Source organism: Salvelinus namaycush, chromosome 10 (genome assembly GCF_016432855.1).
Source record: "Salvelinus namaycush isolate Seneca chromosome 10, SaNama_1.0, whole genome shotgun sequence".
NCBI lineage: Eukaryota > Metazoa > Chordata > Actinopteri > Salmoniformes > Salmonidae > Salvelinus > Salvelinus namaycush.
In genome coordinates, this window is record NC_052316.1 from 30,875,611 (window position 1) to 30,903,043 (window position 27,433).

The 27,433-nt window shown below is 41.7% G+C and overlaps 1 protein-coding gene across 1 annotated transcript in view; it reads left to right on the forward strand.

Moving 5' to 3' along the window:
- The window catches only part of LOC120054302 (adenylate cyclase type 1-like), an 86,951-nt gene that overhangs the window by 13,886 nt on the left and 45,632 nt on the right, over nucleotides 1-27,433 (forward strand). Inside the window, exon 3 of the mRNA XM_039001717.1 lies at nucleotides 6,004-6,115. Within this exon, the coding sequence (XP_038857645.1) occupies nucleotides 6,004-6,115 (112 nt within the window). The remainder of the gene's footprint in view (nucleotides 1-6,003; nucleotides 6,116-27,433) is intronic.

The window sequence follows — 27,433 nt, forward strand, 5'->3', positions numbered from 1 at the left end:
CTGAAGAAGTTATACTCTCTCACATTATGGCTTACTGAAGAAGTTACAGTCTCTCACATTATGACTTACTGAAGTTACACTTTCTCACATTATGGCTTACTGAAGAAGTTAAAACTCTCACATTATGGCTTACTGAAGTTACACTCTCTCACATTATGGCTTACTGAAGTTACACTCTCTCACATATGGCTTACTGAAGAAAGTTACACTCTCTCACATTATGGCTTTTAAAGTTACACTCTTCACATCTATGGCGAAAAGTTACAATCTTCACATTATGGCTTACTGAAGTTACACATCTCTCCACATTATGGCTTACTGAAGTTACACTCTCTCACATTATGGCTTACTGAGAAGTTACACTCTCTCATATTATGACTTACTAAAGTTACACTCTCTCACATTATGGCTTACTAAAGTTACACTCTCTCACATTATGGCTTACTGAAGAAGTTACAGCTCTCTCAAATTATGGCTTACTGAAGAAGTACCACTCTCTACATTATGACTTACTAAAGTTACACTCTCTCACATTAGGCTTACTGAAGAAGTTACAGTAATCTCACATTATGGCTTACTGAAGAAGTTACATCTCTCAATTATGGCTTACTGAAGTTACACTCTCTCACATTATGACTTACTGAAGTTACACTCTCTCACATTATGACTTACTAAAGTTACACTCTCTCACATTATGGCTTACTGAAGTTACACTCTCTCACATTATGGCTTACTGAAGAAGTTACACTCTCTCACATTATGGCTTACTGAAGTTACACTCTCTCATATTATGACTTACTGAAGTTACACTCTCTCACATTATGACTTACTAAAGTTACACTCTCTCACATTATGGCTTACTGAAGTTACACTCTCTCACATTATGACTTACTGAAGTTACACTCTCTCACATTATGACTTACTGAAGTTACTCTCTCACATTATGACTTACTGAAGTTACACTCTCTCACATTATGACTTACTGAAGTTACACTCTCTCACATTATGGCTTACTGAAGTTACACTCTCTCACATTATGACTTACTGAAGTTACACTCTCTCACATTATGACTTACTGAAGTTACACTCTCTCACATTATGACTTACTGAAGTTACACTCTCTCACATTATGACTTACTGAAGTTACACTCTCTCACATTATGGCTTACTGAAGTTACACTCTCTCACATTATGACTTACTGAAGTTACAGTCTCTCTCACATTATGACTTACTGAAGATACAGTCTCTCACATTATGACTTACTGAAGTTACTCTCTCACATTATGGCTTACTGAAGTTACACTCTCTCACATTATGACTTACTGAAGTTACACTCTCTCACATTATGACTTACTGAAGATACAGTCTCTCACATTATGACTTACTGAAGTTACACTCTCTCACATTATGACTTACTGAAGTTACACTCTCTCACATTATGACTTACTGAAGTTACACTCTCTCACATTATGGCTTACTGAAGTTACACTCTCTCACATTATGACTTACTGAAGAAGTTACACTCTCTCACATTATGACTTACTGAAGAAGTTACACTCTCTCACATTATGACTTACTGAAGTTACACTCTCTCACATTATGACTTACTGAAGTTACACTCTCTCACATTATGACTTACTGAAGAAGTTACACTCTCTCACATTATGGCTTACTGAAGTTACACTCTCTCACATTATGACTTACTGAAGTTACACTCTCTCACATTATGACTTACTGAAGAAGTTACACTCTCTCACATTATGGCTTACTGAAGAAGTTACACTCTCTCACATTATGACTTACTGAAGTTACACTCTCTCACATTATGACTTAGTGAAGAAGTTACACTCTCTCACATTATGACTTACTGAAGTTACACTCTCTCACATTATGACTTACTGAAGTTACTCTCTCTCACATTATGACTTACTGAAGTTACAGTCTCTCTCACATTATGGCTTACTGAAGTTACACTCTCTCACATTATGGCTTACTGAAGTTACACTCTCTCACATTATGGCTTACTAAAGTTACACTCTCACATTATGGCTTACTAAAGTTATACTCTCTCACATTATGGCTTACTGAAGTTACACTCTCTCACATTATGGCTTACTGAAGTTACACTCTCTCACATTATGGCTTACTGAAGTTACACTCTCTCACATTATGGCTTACTGAAGTTACACTCTCTCACATTATGGCTTACTGAAGAAGTTACACTCTCTCACATTATGACTTACTGAAGTTACACTCTCTCACATTATGGCTTACTGAAGTTACACTATCTGACATTATGACTTACTGAAGTTACACTCTCTCACATTATGACTTACTGAAGTTACACTCTCTCACATTATGACTTACTGAAGTTACACTCTCTCACATTATGACTTACTGAAGTTACACTCTCTCACATTATGACTTACTGAAGAAGTTACACTCTCTCACATTATGGCTTACTGAAGTTACACTCTCTCACATTATGACTTACTGAAGTTACACTCTCTCACATTATGACTTACTGAAGATACAGTCTCTCACATTATGACTTACTGAAGTTACACTCTCTCACATTATGACTTACTGAAGTTACACTCTCTCACATTATGACTTACTGAAGTTACACTCTCTCACATTATGGCTTACTGAAGTTACACTCTCTCACATTATGACTTACTGAAGAAGTTACACTCTCTCACATTATGACTTACTGAAGTTACACTCTCTCACATTATGACTTACTGAAGTTACACTCTCTCACATTATGACTTACTGAAGTTACACTCTCTCACATTATGACTTACTGAAGAAGTTACACTCTCTCACATTATGGCTTACTGAAGTTACACTCTCTCACATTATGACTTACTGAAGTTACACTCTCTCACATTATGACTTACTGAAGAAGTTACACTCTCTCACATTATGGCTTACTGAAGAAGTTACACTCTCTCACATTATGACTTACTGAAGTTACACTCTCTCACATTATGACTTAGTGAAGAAGTTACACTCTCTCACATTATGACTTACTGAAGTTACACTCTCTCACATTATGACTTACTGAAGTTACTCTCTCTCACATTATGACTTACTGAAGTTACAGTCTCTCTCACATTATGGCTTACTGAAGTTACACTCTCTCACATTATGGCTTACTGAAGTTACACTCTCTCACATTATGGCTTACTAAAGTTACACTCTCACATTATGGCTTACTAAAGTTACACTCTCTCACATTATGGCTTACTGAAGTTACACTCTCTCACATTATGGCTTACTGAAGTTACACTCTCTCACATTATGGCTTACTGAAGTTACACTCTCTCACATTATGGCTTACTGAAGTTACACTCTCTCACATTATGGCTTACTGAAGAAGTTACACTCTCTCACATTATGACTTACTGAAGTTACACTCTCTCACATTATGGCTTACTGAAGTTACACTATCTGACATTATGACTTACTGAAGTTACACTCTCTCACATTATGACTTACTGAAGTTACACTCTCTCACATTATGACTTACTGAAGAAGTTACACTCTCTCACATTATGGCTTACTGAAGTTACACTCTCTCACATTATGACTTACTGAAGTTACACTCTCTCACATTATGACTTACTGAAGATACAGTCTCTCACATTATGACTTACTGAAGTTACACTCTCTCACATTATGACTTACTGAAGTTACACTCTCTCACATTATGACTTACTGAAGTTACACTCTCTCACATTATGGCTTACTGAAGTTACACTCTCTCACATTATGACTTACTGAAGAAGTTACACTCTCTCACATTATGACTTACTGAAGTTACACTCTCTCACATTATGACTTACTGAAGTTACACTCTCTCACATTATGACTTACTGAAGTTACACTCTCTCACATTATGACTTACTGAAGAAGTTACACTCTCTCACATTATGGCTTACTGAAGTTACACTCTCTCACATTATGACTTACTGAAGTTACACTCTCTCACATTATGACTTACTGAAGAAGTTACACTCTCTCACATTATGACTTACTGAAGAAGTTACACTCTCTCACATTATGACTTACTGAAGTTACACTCTCTCACATTATGACTTACTGAAGTTACTCTCTCTCACATTATGACTTACTGAAGTTACAGTCTCTCTCACATTATGGCTTACTGAAGTTACACTCTCTCACATTATGGCTTACTGAAGTTACACTCTCTCACATTATGGCTTACTAAAGTTACACTCTCACATTATGGCTTACTAAAGTTACACTCTCTCACATTATGGCTTACTGAAGTTACACTCTCTCACATTATGGCTTACTGAAGTTACACTCTCTCACATTATGGCTTACTGAAGTTACACTCTCTCACATTATGGCTTACTGAAGTTACACTCTCTCACATTATGGCTTACTGAAGAAGTTACACTCTCTCACATTATGACTTACTGAAGTTACACTCTCTCACATTATGGCTTACTGAAGTTACACTATCTGACATTATGACTTACTGAAGGTCCACTCTCTCACACTATGACTTACTGAAGTTACACTCTCTCACATTATGACTTACTGAAGTTACACTCTCTCACATTATGGCTTACTGAAGTTACACTCTCTCACATTATGGCTTAGTGAAGAAGTTACACACTTCCATCTATACATTGTCTTTGTGTTAGAGCAGTTTGGTTACACAACACAATGCCACAGATGTCTCAAGTTTTGAGGGAGCGTGAAATTGGCATGCTGACTGCAGGAATGTCCACTGGAGCTGTTTCCAGAAAATGGAATGTTAATTTCTCCACCATAAGCCACCTCCAACGTTGTTTTAGAGAATTTGGCAGTATGTCCAACCGGCCTCACAACCGCAGGCAATGTGTATGCCTTTGTGTTGGCGGTGGGGTTATGGTATGGGCAGGCATAAGCTACGGACAACAAACACAATAACATTTTCTCTATGGCAATTTGAATTCACAGAGATACCGTGATGAGATCCTGAAGCCCATTGTCGTGCCATTCATCCGCCTCCATCACCTCATGTTTCAGCATGATAATACACAGCCCCATTCTCAAAGGATTTGTACACAATTCCTGGGAGCTGAAAATGTCCCAGTTCTTCCTTAGCCTGCATAATCACCAGACATGTCACCCATTGAGCATGTTTGGGATGCTCTGTATTGACTAGTACGACAGCGTGTTCCAGTTCCCGCCAATATCCAAGAACTTCGCACAGCCATTAAAGAGGAGTGGGACAGCATTCCACAGGCCACAATCAACAGCCTGATCAACTCTATGCGAATGAGATGTGTCGCCCTGCATGAGGCAAGTGGTGGTCACACCAGATACTGACTGGTTTTCTGATCCACACCTAACAGATGCATATCTGTATTCCCAGTCATGTGAAATCCATAGATTAGGGCCTAATGAATTTATTTCAATTGACTGATTTCCTTATATGAACTGTAACTCAGTAAAATCTTAGAAAATGTTGCATGTTGCGTTTATGTTTTTGTTCAGTATATAACACCTTGTTGTTCAAACCTTCTGTGCTGTGGACAAATGGCTTTTAATACTCTATTCTAACTAAAGCAACACTGACTTCATCCTAAATGGCACCCTACTCCCTTTATAGTGCACTACTTTTGAACAGACTGTTCTACAAGATACTCTCCTTTACTCAGTCGTTCGTGGGAGTCTGTGTATTGTATGTGTGCGCGTTCGTGCATGTGTGTGATTGCAATGATTTGGTTTTTATCCCTTTGATAAACTGGGATAAGCTGACAAACAGATCTTCTTCTTAGCTCAGTACATTCATATTCATCAACAAAGTAATGTTGACAGTGTCTGACTCAAATAAGCTCAACTATGCTACAAGAAAATAATGTTATTTGTGACTGAGAAGGGCCCTTTCGCATGCCTAGACCTTTTTAGGTTGTCACTGTTAGAAACATTATAATAATGTGTATCTTTCTTTCCCTCCTCCCCTCCCTCCCCTCCAGTATCTTGTTTGCAGACATCGTGGGGTTTACCAGTCTGGCGTCTCAGTGTACTGCCCAGGAACTGGTCAAACTGCTCAACGAACTATTCGGGAAGTTTGACGAGCTGGCCACAGTGAGTACCTCCATCCTATTAGTCCCCTAACCTCAGTGTGTGTGTGTGTGCGTGCGTGCGTGCGTGCGTGCGTGCGTGTGATATAAGCTGTGGTGTGTGTGGTGTGCATGCGTGCGTGTGTGCGGCTCAGCCAGGTCACCCGTGATACAAGTCAGTATTCCATGACCATGCATGTCTGAGGACGTCGGGAGATGATGTGGAAATGGGCCACTAGGGGCAACAGTGAGCACTGATGCCGTCAAGTAGGTTTTGGCCTTTGATTCCAAAGGTTGCAAGTTTGAATCCAGCGATATAAAGTTGTTTTTTATATTTTTGTTTTAAGCCTATACCAAACTTTAACCCTTACCTTAACCATTCGGAGTTAATGCCTAACCTTAATAATTTGGAGTTATTGTCTGAACTTAACCCTAACCTTAAACACTTAGAAATGTTACGTTTTGAACAACTTCGAAATTTGACATTTGAGAAACATGGATGAACGTCTAATTCTGACGTGAGACTGTGAGAGCTGGTAGGTGTGGCTGGTAGGAAGGAGGTAGAGGCTGTTATCTGTGGCACATGCATTATTAATATGATAACAGTAGTCTGGCAGTAGGAAGCTTATCATGCTCCTAAGTTGCTTTACCAGGCCACAGCTTTAGACAGGCTTACTGAGCTTCACCCCTACAGATACACATACATTAGAGCATCTCTCTCTCTCTCTCTCTCTCTCTTTCACGCTCTCTCGGTCTCTCTCTCTCTCTCTCTCTCTCTCTCTCTCTCTCTCTCTCTCTCTTTCACGCTCTCTCGGTCTCTCTCTCTCTCTCTCTCTCTCTCTCTCTCTCTCGCTCTCTCTCTTTCACGCTCTCTCTTTCTCTCTCTCTCTCTCTCTTTCTCTCTCTCTCTCTCTCTCTCTCTCTCTCTCTCTCTCTCTTTCTCTTTCACGCTCTCTCTCTTTCACTCTCTCTCTCTCTCTCTCTCAATTCAATTCAATTGACTTTATTGACATGGCAAGTTCATTATTACTTACATTGTCAAAGTATACATATCGAAAAATAAAAATAAAATATATATGTATACAAAATATATATATATTTATATATAAATAAATGGTGGGACCAACAGCAATAATAATAGTAGTAGTGGACATGGGATTACCATTAATAACAGCTACAACAACAATATTAATCAGAACAACAATACATTAAAGTAATGGTAGTAGACCAGTGTCAACATGACTGAGAAGACATATGACCTGGTATGAAAGACAAAACAAAACTAAGCTAAATGGGAAATATTATCAACATTACTTTGCATTTTTCACTGGCTGTCCCTCAGGCTGTGGCAGGAGGACACATATTTGGCTGCCAAAACTGCACATTTTTATAGTTTCAAATTCTTTGTATTGAATTATAATTTTGGGAAAGAAATATGCTCTTAGGTCTGAGTATTTGTCACAGTGTAGTAGGAAATGCACCTCTGTCTCTACCTCTCCCCTGGAGCAGAGTGAGCACAGCCTGTCCTCTCTGGGCAGCCAGGTTTGTCTGTGCCGACCGGTCTCTATAGCCAGACTGTGCTCACTGAGTCTGTACCTAGTCAATGTTTTCCTCAGTTTTCTATCAGTCACAGTGGTCAGATAGTCTGCCACCATGTACTGTCTGTTTAGAGCCAAATAGCATTGAAGTTTACTTTGATTTTTTGTGGTGTCTTTCCAATAGGTGATATATTTTTATTTTTGTTTTGTGATGATTTGGTTGGGCCAGATTTTCTGAGGGCTGTCCCGAGGGTCTATGGGGTTGGTTTGGGTTGGTGAACTGAGCCTCAGAACCAGCTGGCTGAGGGAACTCTTCTCTGGTTTCATCTCTTGACATTGTAGAGCTGTGTGATGGAATGTTTTAGGGTCACTTGTTTTTAGATGGTTGTAAAATTTGATGGCTCTTTTTTCTATTCGAATGAGGAGGGGGTATTGGCCCAATTCTGCCCTACATGCGTTATTTGGAGTTTTTCTTTGTACTTGCAATACAGTCTTGCAAAAACTCTGCATGCAATATTTCAATTGGATGTTTGTCCCATTTAGTAAAGTCATTATTAGAGAGTGGACCCCATACTTCACTGCCATATAGAGCAATTGGTTCTATAACTGATTGAAAAATGTTGAGCCAGATTCTAATTGGAATTTCAATTTTGATGTTCCTTTTAATGGCATAGAATGCTCTTCTTGCTTTGTCTCTCAGCTCATTCACAGCCATGTGAAAGCTACCTGTGTTGCTGATATTTAGTCCTAGATATGTGTAGTTTTTGGTGTGTTCTAATAGAACTGTGTCCAAATAGAATTTATATTTGTCATCCTTATTTCCGGACCTTTTTTGGAATATCATTATATTTGTTTTTTTTAGGTTAACGGTCAGAGCCCAGGTCTGACAGAACCTGTGGAGACGATCTAGGTGCTGCTGTAACCCCTCTTTAGTGGGAGACAGCAGCACCAGGTCATCTGCGTACAGCAGACACTTGATTTCAGTGTTGTGTAGGGTGATACCAGGTGCTGCCGATTCTTCTAATGTTTTTGCCAATTCATTAATGTAGATGTTAAATAATGTTGGACTTATTGGGCAGCCCTGTTTCACTCCACGCCCCTGAGAGAAGAAGTCTGTTTGCTTGTTGCCAATTTTAACCGCACATTTGTTTTTAGTGTACATTGATTTAATAAAATCATATATTTTCCCTCCAATACCACTTTCTATTAGTTTATAAAAAAGACCTTCGTGCCAAATTGAATCAAATGCTTTCTTGAAATCTACAAAACACGAGTAGATTTTGCCTTTGTTTTGGTTAACTTGTTTATCAATTAGAGTGTGGAGGATGTAAATGTGGTCTGTTTTTTTTAGAAATCCAATCTGGCTTCTGCTCAGGACGTTGTGTTCGTCAAGGAAATGATGTAGTCTGCTATTTATAATACTGCAGAGAATTTTCCCCAAGTTGCTGTTAACGCAAATTCCTCTGTAATTATTTGGGTCAAATTTGTCTCCATTTTTATAGATTGGTGTGATCAATCCCTGGTTCCAAATATCGGGGAAAATACCTGCAGTGAGGATAATGTTGAAGAGTTTGAGTATAGCCAATTTGAATTTGTGGTCTGTATATTTGATCATTTCATTTAAAATACCATCAGCACCACAGGCCTTTTTGGGTTGGAGATAGCATAGTTTTTCCAATAATTCTTCTTCTGTAATTGGGGTATCCACAGGATTCTGATAGTCTTTGACTGCTAATTCAAGGATTTGTAATTTTTCTTGTATATCTTTTTGTTCTGGGCTCTTTGTTATATTGCTGTAGAGGTTTGCAAAGTGATTTCTCCACATATCCCCATTTTGGATACCCAATTCCTCATGATGAGGTTTGTTTAATTTATTCCAATTCTCCCAGAAGTGGTTTGATTCTATGGATTCCTCAATTCCATCCAGCTGATTTCTAATGTGCTGTTCCTTTTTTGTTCTTAGGGTGCGTTTGTATTGCTTCAGTGTTTCCCCATATTGAAGGCGTATATTTTTGTTGTCTGGTTCTCTGTGTTTTTGATTAGATATATTTCTCAATGACTTCTCAATTATATATTTCTCTCTCTCTCTCTGTCTTTCTCTCACACTGAGCTACACGCCACAACTACAGTATCAGATATCCTGTTTATTTAAAATGTTACGGTGACTCATAGCATGTGTGTGTTTGCAAGAGGAAAATTATGCCGTACTGTACGAAATACAATATGTAAATCCACTCAAAGATGGATGCACATGCGCAAGCATGCCTCTTTCATTTCCTCCACCTCATTTTCTCTTTCCTTCCTATGTCTCTAGAAATCTATTTTACTCGTCATTTTTCCATATCTCACGCTCCAATTCTGTTCTTTCGGATGATCCCTCTATCTCTCTCACTCGAATTCTCTCTGCTCCTTGACCTTCTCCTCCCCTCCCTTCTTCCATCCCTCTCTCTCTCATCCACTCTGTCCCTCAGGCCTTGTATCATTCTGCCGGTCGATACATTCCTTGACATAATAAGGTAGGAAAGTAAATTGAAGATCCATCTCTCTTGTTCTTTCAGTCATTTTCTCTCTCTTTTCCTTTTATTTAATTCTCTCTGTCTCTGGCAGGTATCCACCACCGGCTCTCTATTATAGAGGAACAGGAGGAGTATAACTGAGTAGTAGAAACCCCTAGAACACGAAAATATGTTCAAACACACTCAAATCAGTCTTTGTCAACTTTAAGGGTTGAATCCCAGAGTTTTTACTAATAAGGAAAGCAAAGCTTATTTTATGTCTTAAAGCACGAGGAAAGCAAAGCTTATTTTATGTCTTCCCATCTCTATGCTACCACACTTTATGAGCATATCTCTTGAAACTACTAACGCATGCACGCACGCTACACATGCATGTCACACACACACACACACACACACACACACACACACACACACACACACACACACACACACACACACACACACACACACACACACACACACACACACACACACACACACACACACACACACACACCCATGATTATGTCACATGATTAGCATTATCCCCTCTTGAGTCTGAAACGGTGTCTCAGCAATCAGCTTAACTTGGAGAGAGAGATGGGGGTGAGAGAGAGAGTGAAATAATTTAAAGGGAGAGAGAGAGGGAGGGAGGGAGACGGAGAGAGAGATGGAGAGAGAGAGTGAAATAATATAGAGGGAGAGAGACAGAGTGAGAGAAGGGAGAGAACAAGATTGAGATATACAGAGAGAGATAACACGAGAGAGGGAGAGGGAGAGAAAGAGAAGGAAGTAGAAGAAGAGAGATTAAGAGGTAGAGTATATTTCTAAGTAAGTTTCTATCTAGCGTTGAGACTGTCAGGTTGATATTTTTGCTGATCTCCTTTAAAGAATGAAGGATGGAGTATGAAAGGAATGCAGAGATTTAAACAGAGGATAAAATAAATGGAGATAATTAATTAAGAGATTAAGAGGGAGGTTAGGTCACTCTGTGTAATGCTTTACATCCACATAACATGTCCTACACATTAGTTTAGTACCAAATGGCACCCTATTCTATTGATAGTGGCGGTAGGTAGCCTAGTGGTTAGAGTGTTGGGCCAGTAACCGAAAGGTTAAAATCTGTCATTCTGTCCCTGAGCAGTTAACCCACTGTTCCCGGGACGCCGAAGACGTGGATGTCGATAATGGCAGCCCCCCCCCCCCACCTCTCTGATTCAGAGGGGTTGGGTTAAATGCGGAAGACACATTTCAGTTGAACGCATTCAGTTGTATAACTGACTAGGTCTTTCCCTTACTGTTGACCAGGGCTCTAAGGGAGATAGAGAGTCGTGATCAAAAGTAGTGCACTATATGTTAAGTTCATGTTTTAAGTATCCCTATATTTCTGTTATTACGGTGCTATCACTTTGTTTTTAGTACTCCTGCGCAGTAGTCTCACTGTTGGTGGACCTGGCCTGAGCGCTATGGCAACCATGTATTGTGGAAATACGGTTTAATAAATGTTGTTGAAACTGGAACCTAGTCATTGTGTCATTTTAAGTTAACACTACAGTATATAGGGAATAGGGGGCCATTTGGGATGCAGACAATGAGACATACAGTTGAAGTCGGAAGTTTACATACACGAAGGTTGGAGTCATTCAAAATAATTTTTCAACCACTCCACAAATGTCTTGTTAACAAACTATAGTTTTGACAAGTCGGTTAGGACATCTACTTTGGCATGACACAAGTAATTTTTCCAACAATTGTTTACAGACAGATTATTTCACTTATAATTCACTGTATCACAATTCCAGTGGGTCAGAAGTTTACATACACTAAGTTGACTGTGCCTTTAAACGGCTTGGAAAATTCCAGAAAATTCTGTCATGGCTTTAGAAGCTTCTGATAGGCTAACAGACATAATTTGAGTCAGTTGGATGTGTACCTGTGGATGTATTTCAAGGCCTACCTTCAAACTCAGTGCCTCTTTGCTTGACATCATGGGAAAATCAAACGAAATCAGCCAAGACCTCAGAAAAAAATTGTAGACCTCCACAAGTCTGATTCATCCTTGGGAGCAATTTCCAAACGCCTGAAGGTACCACATTCATCTGTTCAAACAATAGTACGCAAGTATAAACACCATGGGACCACGCAGCCGTCATACCGCTCAGGAAGGAGACATGTTCTGTCTCCTAGAGATGAACGTACTTTGGTGCGAAAAGTGCAAATCAATCCCAGAACAACAGCAAAGGACCCTGTGAAGATGCTGGAGGAAACAGGTACAAAAGTATCTATATCCACAGTAAAACGAGTCCTATATCGACATAACCTGAAAGGCCGCTCAGCAAGGACGAAGCCACTGCTCCAAAACCTCCATAAAAAAGCCAGACTACGGTTTGCAACTACACATGGGGACAAAGATCGTACTTTTTGGAGAAATGTCTTCTGGTCTGATGAAACAAAAATAGAACTGTTTGGCCATAATGACCATCGTTATGTTTGGAGGAAACAGGGGGAGGCTTGCAAGCCGAAGAACACCATCCTAACCGTGAAGCACGGGGGTGGCAGCATCATGTTGTGGGGGTGTTTGCTGCAGGAGGGACTGGTGCACTTCACAAAATAGATGGCCTCATGAGGAAGGGAAATCATGTGGATATATTGAAGCAACATCTCAAGACATCAGTCAGGAAGTTAAAGCTTGGTCGCAAATGGGTCTTCCAAATGGACAATGATCCCAAGCATACTTCCAAAGTTGTGGCAAAATGGCTTAAGAACAGCAAAGTCAAGCTATTAGAGTGGCCATCACAAAGCCCTGACCTCAATCCGATTGAAAATGTGTGGGCAGAACTGAAAAAGCATGTGCGAGGAAGGAGGCCTACAAGCCTGACTCAGTTACACCAGCTCTGTCAGGAGGAATGGGCCATAATCTACCTAATTTATTGTGTGAAGCTTGTGGAAGGCTACCCGAAATGTTTGACCCATGTTAAACTATTTAAAGGCAATGCTACCAAATACGAATTGAGTGTATGTAAACGTCTGACCCACTGGGAATGTGATGGAAGAAATAAAAGCTGAAATAAATAATTCTCTCTACTATTATTCTGACATTTCACATTCTTAAAATTAAGTGGGGATCCTTACTGACCTAAGACAAGGAATTTTTACTAGGATTAAGTGTCAGGAATTGTGAAAAACTGAGTTTTAAAATGTATTTGGCTAAGGTGTATGTAAACTTCCGACTTCAACTGTATATGGGTGACAGTAGTGCCCTACATAATAGATGTGGAGGACATAACTGCAGTGCAATATGAGTCTTTCTGTCTATGAATCAGTTATGGATTTTGATATAAGAAAGTCAATATAGAAGAAATTCAATGAGTGTTTTTGTGTGTGAGCACGTGTGTGTGCGTGCGTGCATGTGTGTGTGTATGTGTGCGTGTGTGTGTGTGTGCGCATATGTGTGCGTGTGTGCGCAAGTGTGTGTATGCGTGTGCGCATGTGCTGTATGGGTTTTTGTGTAGTTGCAGCTGTGGCCTAATTGAGATTTATACCCTGTCGTGTTTGGCCAACAGGCAAGGGGAAATTCACTGCTCCAACCGGGTCTGTCACAGCAGCTAAGCCTGTCTGACTTCTTTACGTGACACACACACACACACACACACACACACACACACACACACACACACACACACACACACACACACACACACACACACACAGACACAGACACAGACACAGACACAGACACAGACACAGAACACGAACACGAACACACACTCGCACACATGCACTCTGCCTTGCTCTAGGATAATGATCCAGGTTGTGATTTCTCGTATCCTTCCTCCCACGCCAGAATATTTCTGCTCCTGGGAGCAGAAAACCGGAGCTCCCCGTCTCCTCTCATCTCATCTCCGCCTCTCACTGCACTTGCCATGCATCTCTCCCCTGTGTGTGTGTGTGTGTGTGTGTGTGTGTGTGTGTGTGTGTGTGTGTGTGTGTGTGTGTGTGTGTGTGTGTGTGTGTGTGTGTGTGTGTGTGTGTGTGAAGGTTGGTGCCTTCAGCCTAATTATTGTATGTCTACCCTTACGTTTCTCTGATGTGCTGATGTGTGATATGGTGCTAACTGGAAATCCCAGTGTTTTCTGGTTAGGTTTTTGTGTACCTGTGTACCTGTGTACCTGTGTACCTGTGTGTGTACGCCTCTGTGTGTGGTTGTGTATGTGCGTCAACAGTAGGTGTGTGTTCTAGTGTGTGTTCTTGTGAATGTGTACGTGCATCTGCGTGTGTCTGTATGTGTCTTTATATCTCTGTCTGTGTGTGTATTTGTGTGTGTGTTGTTGATGCTGGTGAATTTGTGCTCTGTGACAAATAGCTAATCTCTGTGGGAATGTGTGGGAGGGATTCTACTTCAAGAGCATGTCGGAGCTATTAGAGAGCCTGAAACACGCACCCACCCACGCACGCACGCACGCACGCACGCACGCACGCACGCACGCACGCACGCACCCACACACACACACACACACACACACACACACACACACACACACACACACACACACACACACACACACACACACACACTGAATATCTCTGATATTCTACATTTTCATATTGAGTCCTACTCATTATTTCCAGACACACAGTGGAAACGATTGGGTCTCATTCAATCAAATCCTGTAACCTGATTTCCTAGTCGTCATAACCCTGGCTACAAGAAAGTACATTCTGATTCATATAGCTGTCTGGGTTCAGGTCTTGACAGGCAAAAAGGTTTCTTTGCCATTCGGACAGTTCTTGAGTCATATTACCTTGGTTTTTTATGATTGCGGGTAATCTTTACAAATATTTTTTTCCTGTTGTCTTTCCTGCCTTGTTAGAGCAGCCAAATACTGCACACAAATTGACCTACAGTATTGTGATGAATCTTTGTATTTGTCTTTGTCAGGCTGCACAGCTGAATGCTCAATGCTGGAAACACTCAGCTACTCGGTTTGTTGTTTTTGACCCCAAAAATTACTGGTTTTTGCATGAATTCCGCGATGCGGTTAGCTTTCAACATCTAGAACTGTTATTTGTTGTCCCCGAAATCCCGCTTAACAGACCGTTTGAAGCCTGCTTGACGAGCCGCTAACCTTAGCTAGCTAGCTAAGCTAAGCTGCTAGCCATCATCTAAGGATTTTCCCGATCTTGTAGCGTCTCTTCCCATGCAGGCCTCCCCATTCAGAGGAAGAGGCGAATGCATGCCATGACCAACCCAGCAGACTCAGACCAGCTCCACAATGCTGTCTCCCTGCAAGGAGCCACCATTGGACGACACGAGGAGTTACTGCAATGTCTTATGTAGGGACTCCATACCCTTGCAGAACGCCATGACCAGGCGTTTCCCCACTGGGCAGCAGGTCACACCCGTAATCTCCCAGCCTACCCCAGTGTCCGAGCTGGGCATCCCCACTCAGCCCCTCTCCATTCCCATGGACGTTAGAGTGCTAGCGTACATCCAGGGTGCAGCTGCAATGTTTCCTGGGATTCGCAAACTTTTAGATAACCGGATGTTTGTGCCTGACGCTGTCCGCTCCTCAGTCCTGGAGTGGGCCCACTCCTCCAGGCTTGCCTGCCACCAGGGATCCGATCGGACCCTAGACTTTGTTCAACAATGCTTTTGGAGGCCTACCATGGTCCCGGACGTCTCCGCATCCGTGGCTACCTACAAGGTCTGTGCGCAGAACAAGACTCCTCGGCAAGCTCCGCCTGGTCTTCTTCAACCACTGCCTGTCCCTCACCATCCCTGGTCTCACATATCCCTGGACTTCATCACGGGTCTTCACCCGTCTGATGGCAACACCGCCATCCTGACAGTAGCGAACGTCCTTGGTTGCTATGAAGGCCAATTAACTTTAGCTAGCTAAGTAACCTTAGTCAACGTAAGACTGTAACGTTCGCTAATGTGTATGGCCAGTTCATGCAGCACATTATGTCATACTTTCTTACACAAAACATAACTAGTTAGTTAACGTTAATTACATTAAGTTTAAAACCACCACATTTTGGGAAACTGCCATGCTAATCACTTTCATTTGCATTACACAGACCAAGCTATGGGTTAGCCATATTTCAGACAGGACAAACACTGCAGTTAGCTACGCTACATTTCTTAAGAACAACCAAGACCACAGTACAAACCCCAATTACGAAAACAAATTGTTTTGTTAATAAGAAACAGTAAGTTAGCTATGGTGAACAGTCGTGGTCGGTACTGTTTAAGATGAGGCAGGACATTTTATTTTTACTTTTTATGAGCAAGGCCTTATTTCTATTACAGCATATTGGATGACTGTCAATGTAACATTACTAGGTTTAGACTGCTACATGAAACTAGAATTTTCCCTATACCCATCATGGGTTCGCTACAACCTTGCATATGAATGAAAGTTTACAACATCGAGAGAAATTAGAGTAATCAAGGTGACTGACAGTGACACATTCAATACTGCCTTGCACACTCTTGCCTGCATCTAGCTGATCTAGGTTGTAATCATTAGTCCAACAGTTGCAAATTAAAATTTCTATTGGACAAATTCAGGTATGTTTAACTCCGTTTCATTCTGTTTGCTTCCGTTGAAGAATTTTTCAACATAATTGGTGGAATGAATACACCCCTGATCACCCCTGAAGCACGGCCACAATTTCGCCACTGTACTGAGGATAGGAAACATTGTCACCACCGATAAATCTACGAAAATCAATCATTTCAAAAAGCATTTTCTACGGCTGGCCATGCTTTCCATCTGGCTACCCCTACCCGGCCAACATCTCAGCACCCCCTGCAGCAACTTGCCCAAGCCCCCCCCCGCTTCTCCTTCACCCAAATCCAGACAGCTGATGTTCTGAAAGAGCTGCAAAATCTGGATCCCTACAAATCAGCTGGGCTAGACAATCTGGACCCTCTCTTTCTAAAATGATCCGCCAAAATTTTTGCAACCCCTATTTACTAGCCTATTCAACCTCTCTTTCGTATCGTCTGAGATCCCCAAAGGGGGAGACACTCTAGACCCAAACTGTTACAGACCTATGTCTATCCTGCCATGCCTTTATAAAATCTTCGACAGCCAAGTTAACAAACAGATCACCGACCATTTTGAATCCCACCGTACCTTCTCCACTATGCAATCTGGTTTCCAAGCTGGTCATGGGTGCACCTCAGCCACGCTCAATGTCCTAAACAATATCATAACCGCCATCGATAAAAGACAGTACTGTGCAGCCGTCTTCATCGACCTGGCCAAGGCTTTCGACTCTGTCAATAACCACATTCTTATTGGCAGACTCAATAGCCTTGGCTTCTCAAATGACTGCCTCGCCTGGTTCACCAACTACTTCTCAGATAGAGTTCAGTGTGTCAAATCGGAGGGCCTGTTGTTCGGACCTCTGGCAGTCTCTATGGGGGTGCCACAGGGTTCAATTCTCGGGCCGACTCTTTTCTCTGTATATATCAATGATGTCGCTCTTGCTGCTGGTGATTCTCTGATCCACCTCTATGCAGACGACGCCATTCTGTATACATCTGGCCCTTGTTTGGACACTGTGCTAACAAACCTCCAAAACGAGCTTCAATCCCATACAACACTCCTTCCAACCGCTTTTAAATGCAAGTAAAACTAAGTGCATGCTCTTCAACCGATTGCTGCCCGCACCCTCCTGCCCGACTAGCATCACTACTCTGTACGGTTCTGATTTAGAATATGTGGACAACTACAAATACCTAGGTGTCTGGTTAGACTGTAAACTTTACTTCCAGACTCACATTAAGAATCCCCAATACAAAATTAAATCTTGAATCGGCTTCCTATTTCGCAACAAAGCATCCTTCACTCATGCTGCCAAATATACCCTCGTAAAACTGACTATCCTACCGATCCTTGACTTCAGCGATGTCATTTACAAAATAGCCTTCAACACTCTACTCAGCAAATTGGATGTAGTCTATCACAGTGCCATCCATTTTGTCACCAAAGCCACATATACTACCCACCACTGCGACCTGTATGCGCTCGTTGGTTGGCCCTCATTTCATATTCGTCGACAAATCCACTGGCTCCAGGTCATCTACAAGTCTTTGCTAGGTAAAGCCCCGCCTTATCTCAGCTCACTGGTCACCATAGCAGCACCCACCCGTAGCATGCGCTCCAGTAGGTATTTTTCACTGGTCATCCCCAAAGCCAACTCCTACTTTGGCCGCCTTTCCTTCCAGTTCTCTGCTGCCAATGACTGGAACGAATTGCAAAAATCACAGAAGCTGGAGTCTTATATCTCCCTCACTAACTGTAAGCATCAGCTGTCAGAGCAGCTTACCGATCATTGCACCTGTACATAGTCCATCTGTAAATAGCCCACCCAACTACCTCATTCCCATATTGTTATTTATTTTTTGCTCCTTTGCACCCCAGTATCTCTACTTGCACATTCATCTTCTGCACATCTATCACTCCAGTGTTTAATTTGCGAAATTGTAATTATTTAGCCCCTATAGCCTATTTATTGCCTTACCTCCCTAATCTTACTACATTTGCACACACTGCATATAGACCTTTCTATTGTGTTATTGACTGTATGTTTGTCTGTGTAACTCTGTGTTGTTTGTGTCGCACTGCTTTGCTTTATTTTGACCAGGTCGCAGTTGTAAATGAGAACTTGTTCTCAGCTGGCCTACCTGCTTAAATAAAGGTGAAATAAAAAATAAACAAATCTTGGCCAGGTCGCAGTTGTAAATGGGAACTTGTTCTCTACTGGCCTACCTGCTTAAATAAAGGTGAAATCCTCTCACCTTTTTCCTTCGATTGTGGACTTCAGTGCACAAAACAACATGTGGCCTGTCACCTTATTAATGCCATAGTCAACATAGCTACTACAACTAACACGTTAGTAAACCCGCTACAATCACACAGTATAGTGTACAGCAAGCAGTTTAGCAGTTACACTGGCAGGCCCCGGTGGTCAATACATTAATAAAATCTTTCCTTGACTTGGAAGAGTTCCAGTGTTGGATAGCCATATTCAGCTAGCACCCCTCTCTGTTTGAACTGGGTGTTTGAGTTGGCTAAACTAGCTAGCTGCATATGCTAACTAAGTGAAAGTGAAAATAAATAAAAAATATATACCCACGAAATATAGCGAGCACGCTCTCTCTCTCTTGCTTCTCCTTAATTTTGGAATTAATTAATTAATTAAAAACTGTTCAACTATTGTCTTTCTCTTTCTTTGAGTCAACTGCTGAATGCACCAAGGTGTCTGTTTAAACTACTAGCACACAGCTCATTCACCCATGCATACTCTACAAGACATAGCACCAGAGGTCTCTTCACAATCCCCAAGTCAAGAACAGACTATAGGAGGCACAAAGTACTACATAGAGCCATGACTACATGGAACTCTATTCCACATCAAGTAACTGATGCAAGCAGTAGCATCAGATTTAAAAAAACAGATAAACATACACCTTATGGAACAGCGGGGACTGTGAAGAGACACACACACAGGAACACACAGGAACAGACACACACTCTACACACATGTACTGATCATTGTAATATTGTTGTATAGCGGTATTATACATTTTCTATTGTAGATTTGTAGTAGTGTAATAATGTTATATGATGTACTGTTCTTTTGCTTTATGTGTGATTTAAGTGCCTAAGTGTGTTTGGAACCCTGCCTTGGCAGCAGCTAATGGGGATCCTTAATAAATACAAATACAAACTACTCACCACATTTTATGCACTGTAGTGCTAGGTAGCTGTAGCTTATGCTTTTAGTACTAAATTCCTTCTCTGATCCTTTGATTGTGTGGACAACATGTCAGTTCATGCTGCAAGAGCTCTGATAATTTCCTCCGTAAGTTGTCATAATTACTGTGTAAGTCTATAGAAGAGGGTGAGAACCATTAGCCTCCTAGGTTTTGTATTGAAGTCAATGTACACAGGAGGACAGAAGCTAGCTGTCCTCCTGCTACACCATGGTGCTAACCTACAGAGTGCTGCTGAGGCAACTGTAGACCTTCATTGCAAAACAGTGTGTTTTAATCAATTATTTAGGGACATGTGAATATATATTTAGTATAATTTTATCTAAAAATTATAACTTTTTTAATGTTTCACTATTTTTATTTTTATGAAATTCACTGACGTGGATGGTCCTTCCCTTCCTCCTCTGAGGAGCTTCCACTGATGTTGAACCACATATAGTAAATGGTTCAACCAGAAACGCACATGTAATCAGAACCTCCATTGTGCATGCTTACCATACTGACAGCATTGCTGTTTCAAACCCCTGTCGAATAAATTCCAGCTCCGGCATAAACTCCATCTTCTGTCGTCTTGACATTCATAATCCAAATGTGTGCTGACTGATTAACACAGTGTCAATTTACTTTTCAGTGAGTACACAGAAAATCTGAAATCGCCATCCACAAGTAAAACGTAGTCAGGAGGCTCCACATACTGAACCAGGTTAAAACAACAACATCAGAATCATTACTTACTTACGTGACTTGCTGTGTGCCAGACTGGTCTCATAGACTAGACGTAACATAGTAAATGTAAATCCTGACATGAACAAAAAGACAAGAACGAGCTCCAAAAACACCCAAATATGTCCTTTAAGAAACGGACACGCTCTCAGTATAGTGAGGTATGACTTTAGATGTTTTACACATGGAATTCCGAAATGTATCTGCAACTTTATAATCCATTTCGGTCGAGTCATGTTGTTTCCCCCACGGAGCTGTGCAGCCCGAGCGTGCCCCTATAATACATGGAAGTTGCATAAAATGGATTATAACATTGCGGATAAAGTTAGCAACGTCACAATTTCATGTGTACAACATCTAAAGACCTACATCACTATACTGAGAGTGTGTCCGTTTCTAAAAGGACCTATTTAGGTGTTTTTGGAGCTCGTTCCTGTCTTTTGCTTGCCTTGATACTGCACATTGAGCAATGAGGAGGTGAATCGCGATAAGTTTCTCAAAGACAAGCCAAATCACAAACAAAAGCGTAATTTACAGAAAAATTGAGATTTACTTCAGAAATAGGAAACGTCTCCTCTAATGCAAAAACGAGGGTGGTTAGTCAGTGTGGAAAAATGAGCATAGAGCACGAATATCTAGCAACCCAAAAGTTCGAAACTCATCATGGACAACTTGCATTTTTTTGCTACTTTGCACCTACTTAGCATGTTAGCTATCACTTCCCTTAACCCTAACGTTAACCCTTTAACCTCACTCCTAACCTTAACCCTAACCCCTTGCCTAGCTAAGGTTAGCCACATAGCTAACATTAGCATTAGACACCTAGCTAATGCTAGCCACAACAAATTGGAATTCGTAAATTATCATACGTATTGCAAATTCATAACATATTGTACAAATAGAAAATTCGTAACATATCAAACGAATTCATAACATATCTTGCAAAATGGATCACGGTAATCCACAAAGTAAGACAAACCATACGAAACTTAACATATCACACTAAATGGAGTATTACAGATTTACGTTCAGAATAATACGAAATACTATGAGATCAGGTTGCAGCCAGCCTGCAGCGGCGTGCACTTAAAATAACATGAAATGCTTGTTAACTACATGATTAAATGAGTCTGTTTTCAACAAATTAACTGTTTTAGACTATTGTACACCACATGTCCAAAGTATGTGGACACCTGCTCGTTGAACATCTCATTAAAAAATCATGGGCGTTAATATGGAGTTGGTCTCGCCTTTGCTGCTTTAACAGCCTCCACTCTTCTGGGAAGGCTTTCCACTAGATGTTGGAACATTACTGCGGGGACTTGCTTCCATTCAGCCACAAGAGCATTAGAGTGGTTTGGCACTGATGTTGGACGATTAGGCCTGGCTCACAGTCGGCATTCCAATTCAGCCCAAAGGTGTTTGATGGGGTTGAGGTCAGGGCTCTGTGCAGGCCAGTCAAGTTCTTCCACACTGATCTCAACAAACCATTTCTGTATGGTCTTCCCCAAACTGTTGCCACAAAGTTGGAAGCACAGAATCATCTAGATAGAATGTCATTGTATGCTGTAGCGTTAAGATTTCTCTTCACTGGAACTAAGGGGCCTAGCCCAAACCATGAAAACAACCCCAGACCATTACTCCTCCTCCACCAAACTTTACAGTTGGCACTATGCACTGGGGCAGGTAGCGTTTTCCTGGCATCTGCCAAAACCAGATTTGTCCGTCGGACTGCCAGATGGTGACTCATCCCTCCAGAGAACGCGTTTTCACTGCTCCAGAGTCCAAAGGCGGCAATCTTTACACCACTCCAGCCGATGCTTTTCTTTCTGCATGGTGATCTTAGGCTTGTGTGCGGCTGCTCGACGAAGGAAACCCATTTCATGAAGCTTCCAATTTGGCTTGGTCCCTAAGACCCCTTTTTACATGTTACACACTTCAGCACTCGGCGGTCCCGTTCTGTGAGCTTGTGTGGCCTACTATATCGCAGCTGAGCCGGTGTTGCTCCTAGACGTTTCCACTTCACAATAACATCACTTACAGTTTACCAGGGCAGCTCTAGCAGGGCAGAAATTTGAGGAAGTGACTTGTTGAGGAAGTGACTAAAAATTAACTGAGCTCTTCAGTAAGGCCATTCTGCTGACAATGTTTGTTTATTGAGATGGCTGTGTGCTCAATTTTATACACCTGTCAGCAACAGGTGTGGCTGAAATTGGCGAATCCACTAATTTCAAGGGGTGTCCACATACTTTTGTATATATAGTGTATTTTAACCAAACAATACAAATAAACGTGAAATCACTACTTAGTGAATGAACACTTCCAGACATTTAAACGGTTTGTTGAGGTCAATGTGTTAAGAACAGGCACCATAGTGCAATGGTTAAAGTTACCGCTTGTGTATCAGAACATTGCGGGTTTGCATCCCGGAGCAGATATTTTTACCATTATTTTGTTTATAGTTTTGACAGCCCCCTCCCGACACACACACACTTATTTGCATTTATTAGGTGGCCCTTAAAAAGAGCCTTTGGGTTCGTGGAGAGGCAGGCAAGTGCCAGTGCGTGTGGTGGTTTGTGTTAGTACTACTGTATGACCAATATACCAGGGCTAAGGGCTGTATCCAGGCACTCCACGTTGCATCGTGCTAAGAACAGCCCTTAGCCATGGTATATTAGTCATATACCACAGCCCCTCAGGCCTTATTGCTTAATTACACTGAACAAAAATATAAACTCAACATGCAACAGTTTCAAAGATTTTACTGAGTTACAGTACAGTTCATATAAGGAAATCAGTCAGTTGAAATACATTCATTAAGCCCTAATCTATGGATTTCACATGACTGGGCAGGGGTGCAACCATGGGTGGGCCTGGAAGGGCATAAGCCCACCCACTTGGCAGCCAAGCCCACCCACTAGGGAGGCAGGCCCAGCCAATCAGACTTGGTCATGGCGCTGACAGACACATGAAAGCTCTGGTTCTAGCTCCTAAGGAACTTTGAAGTGTATATGTTTTTTTGTGTTATTTCTTACATTATTTGCCCAGAATTTGATTTATTTTATTATATACAGCCAGAAAGAGGTAGTCGGAGTGGACTTCTAGTCCGACTCAGGAGGCTTGCACACCATCCAGTATATTACTCTCGAATGTTCAGTCCCTGGACAATAAAGTAGACAAGCTCAGGGCGAGGATATCCTTCCAGAGAGACATCAGGGACTGTAACATACTCTGTTTCACGGAATCATGGTTCTCTCCGGATATACTGTCCCCGTCCATACAGCCAGATGGGTTCTCAGTAGACAGGAATAAAGAACTCTCCGGGAAGAAGAAAGGTGGATGAGTATGTTTCATGATTAACTTTTCATTGTGTGATTGTTTATCACATCTTCTCCTGCTCCTCCCCTCCGGCATACGACGTTGCCAGAATACTAACCACAGGTCCTGGGATTCATCATTGCACACACCTGGACTTCATTCCCTTCATTCTTTCCTCCCCTTTATATGTCACTCACTTATGTTTTTTCACCAGTTGGTATTGTTCTTGTTTACTGGCGTGTAGCCTTATGGTATTGACTTGTTACTGGTTTTGTTGTTTTATTAAACGTTTCACCTGCACCTGCTTCCCGACTCACAGCTCCGTTATTACATTGTGATAACTTTTGTTCAACTTTTGTTCAACCAACCTAGAATACCTCACAATCAAATGCCAACCGTATTATGTCCCAAGAGAATTCTCTTTGGTTAGAGTCACAGCCTTATATATTCCCCCTCAAGCCGATACCACGACGGCCCTCAAGGAACTACACTGGACTTTGTGAAAACTGGAAACCACATATCCCGAGGATGCATTTATTGTAGCTGGGAACTTTAACAAACCAAATTTGAGGAAAACACTACCGAAGTTCTATCAACACATTGCCTGTAGTACTCGCGCTTCAAAAACTCTCAACCATTGTTACTCTCCCTTCTGGGATGGTTACAAGGCCCTCCCTCACCCTCCTTTCGGCAAATCAGATCACATCTCCATTCTGCTCCAAGCAGGAAGTACCCATGCTAAGGTCTATTCAACTCTGTTCTGACCCATTGGAATCCATGCTTCAAGATTGTTTTGATCATGCGGACTGGGATATATTCCGGGTTGCCATTGAGAATAACATTGACGTATAAACTGACACAGTGACTGAGTTCATCAGGAATTGTATAGGGGATGTTGTTCCCACTGTGACTATTAAAACCTAACCAAAAACCGTTGATATGTGGCAAACAGTGCAGTTATGCCCTCCGCAAGACAATCAAACAGGCCAAACGTCAGTAGAAAGACATAGTGTAGTCGCAATTCAAGGGCTCAGACATGTGACATATGTGGCAGGGACTCCAGACAATCACGTATTACAAAGGAAAACCAGCCATGTTGCGGACACCGATGTCTTGCTCCCGAACAAGCTAAACACCTTCTTCGCCCGCTTTGAGGATAACACAGCGCCACTGACGCGGCCCGCTCCCAAAGACTGTGGGCTATCGTTCTTCATGGCCGATTTGAGTAAGACATTTAAGTGTGTTAACCCTCACAAGGCTGCCGGCCCAGATGGCATCCCTAGCCGCATTCTCAGACCATGCGCAGACCAGCTGGCTGGAGTGTTTATGGACATATTCAATCTCTCCCTATTTCAGTCTGCTGTCCCCACTTGCTTTAAGATGTCCAACATTGTTCCTGTACCCAAAAAGGCAAAAGTAACTAAACTAAATAACTATCGACACCGTAGCACTCACTTCTGTCATCATGAAGTGCTTTCATAGACTAGTTAAAGATTATATCACTTCCACCTTACCTGACACCCTAGACCCACTTCAATTTTCATACCATCCCAATAGATCCACAGACGATGCAATTGCCATCACACTGCACACTGCCCTATCCCATCTGGACAATAGCTATGTAAGAATGCTGTTCATTTTCTACAACTCTGCGTGGCCACGCACGCCTCCAATTCAATCATGAAGTTTCTAGATGACACAACAGCAGTAGGCCTGATTACCAGCAATGACGAGACAGCCTACAGGGAGGAGGTGAGGGCCCTGGCGGAGTGGTGCCAGGAAAATAACCTCAACGTCAACAAAACAAAGGAGCTGATTGTGGACTTCAGGAGACAGCAGAGGGAGCACACCCACGTCCACATCGATGGGACCGCAGTGGAGAAGGTGAAATGCTTCATACACATCACTGATAATCTGAAATGGTCCACCCACACAGACAGTGTGGTGAAGACCCTCACAAACTTTTACAGATGCACCATTGAGAGCATCCTGTCGGTCGGTATCACAGCCTGGTACGGCAACTGCACCACCACAACCGCAGAGCTTTCCAGTAGGTGGTGCGGTCTGCCTAATGCATCACCTGGGATACACTGCCTGCCCTCCTTGACACCTACAGCACTTGATGTCACAGGAAGGCCAAAAAGATCATCAAGGACATCAACCACCCGAGCCACAGCCTGTTCACTCAGCTATAATCCAGAAGGCGACGTCAGTACAGGTGCATCAAAGCTGGGACCAAAAGACTGAAAATAGCTTCTATCTTAAGGCAATCAGACTGTTAAATAGCCATCACTAGCCAGCCTCCACCCAGTACTCTGCCCTGAACTTAGTCACTGTCACTAGCTGGCTGCCACCCGGTTACTCAACAAGGTAACTTAGAGGGTGCTGCCCTATGTACATAGATATGGAATCACTGGTCACTTTAATAATGGAACACTGGTCACTTTAATAATGTTTACATACTGTTTTACACATTTACACATTTACATTACACATGTATATGCTGTACTCTACAGTATTCTAGTTTATCTCACTCCGACGTTGCTCATCCTAATATTTAGTATTTATTAATTCCATTATTTTACTTTTATCCTTGTGTTTATTGTTATGAATTGTTACAGTTGAAGTCGGAAGTTTACATACACCTTAGTTTTTCACAATTCCTGACATTTAATCCTAGTAAGAATTCCCTGTCTTAGGTCAGTTATCACCACTTCATTTTAAGAATGTGAAATGTCAGAATAATATTACAGAGAATGATTTATTTCAGCTTTTATTTATTTTATCACATTCCCAGTGGGTCAGAAGTTTACATACACTCAATTAGTATTTGGTAGCTGTCATGCCCTGACCTTAGAGAGCCTTTTTATGTCTCTTTTTGGTTTGGTCAGGGTGTGATTTGGGTGGGCATTCTATGTTCGGGTTTTCTATGTTTTTGTAGTTCTGTCTATCGTTGTCTCTGATTGGGAATCATACTTAGGCAGCCTTTTCCGATTTTGTCATTGTGGGAAGTTGTCTATGTTAGGGGCACTATAGCCCTTGTAAGCTTCACGGTCATTTTTGTTATTTCTTGTTTTGTTGGCGACATTTTTCGAAATAAAAGAACATGTACGCTCACCACGCTGCACCTTGGTCTCCCTTTAACGACGAGCGTGACAGTAGCATTGCCTTTAAATTATTTAACTTGGGTCAAATGTTTCGGGTAGCCTTCCACAAGCTTCCCACAAGTAAGTTTTGGCCCCTTCCTCCTGACAGAGCTGGTGTAACTGAGTCAGATTTGTAGGCCTCCTTGCTCGTACACGCTTTTTCAGTTCTGCTCACACATTTTCTATGGGATTGAGGTCAGGGCTTTGTGATGGCAATTCCAATACCTTGACTTTGTTGTCCTTAAGCCATTCTGCCACAACTTTGGAAGTATGCTTGGGGTCATTGTCCATTTGGAAGACCCATTTGCGACCAAGCTTTAACTTCCT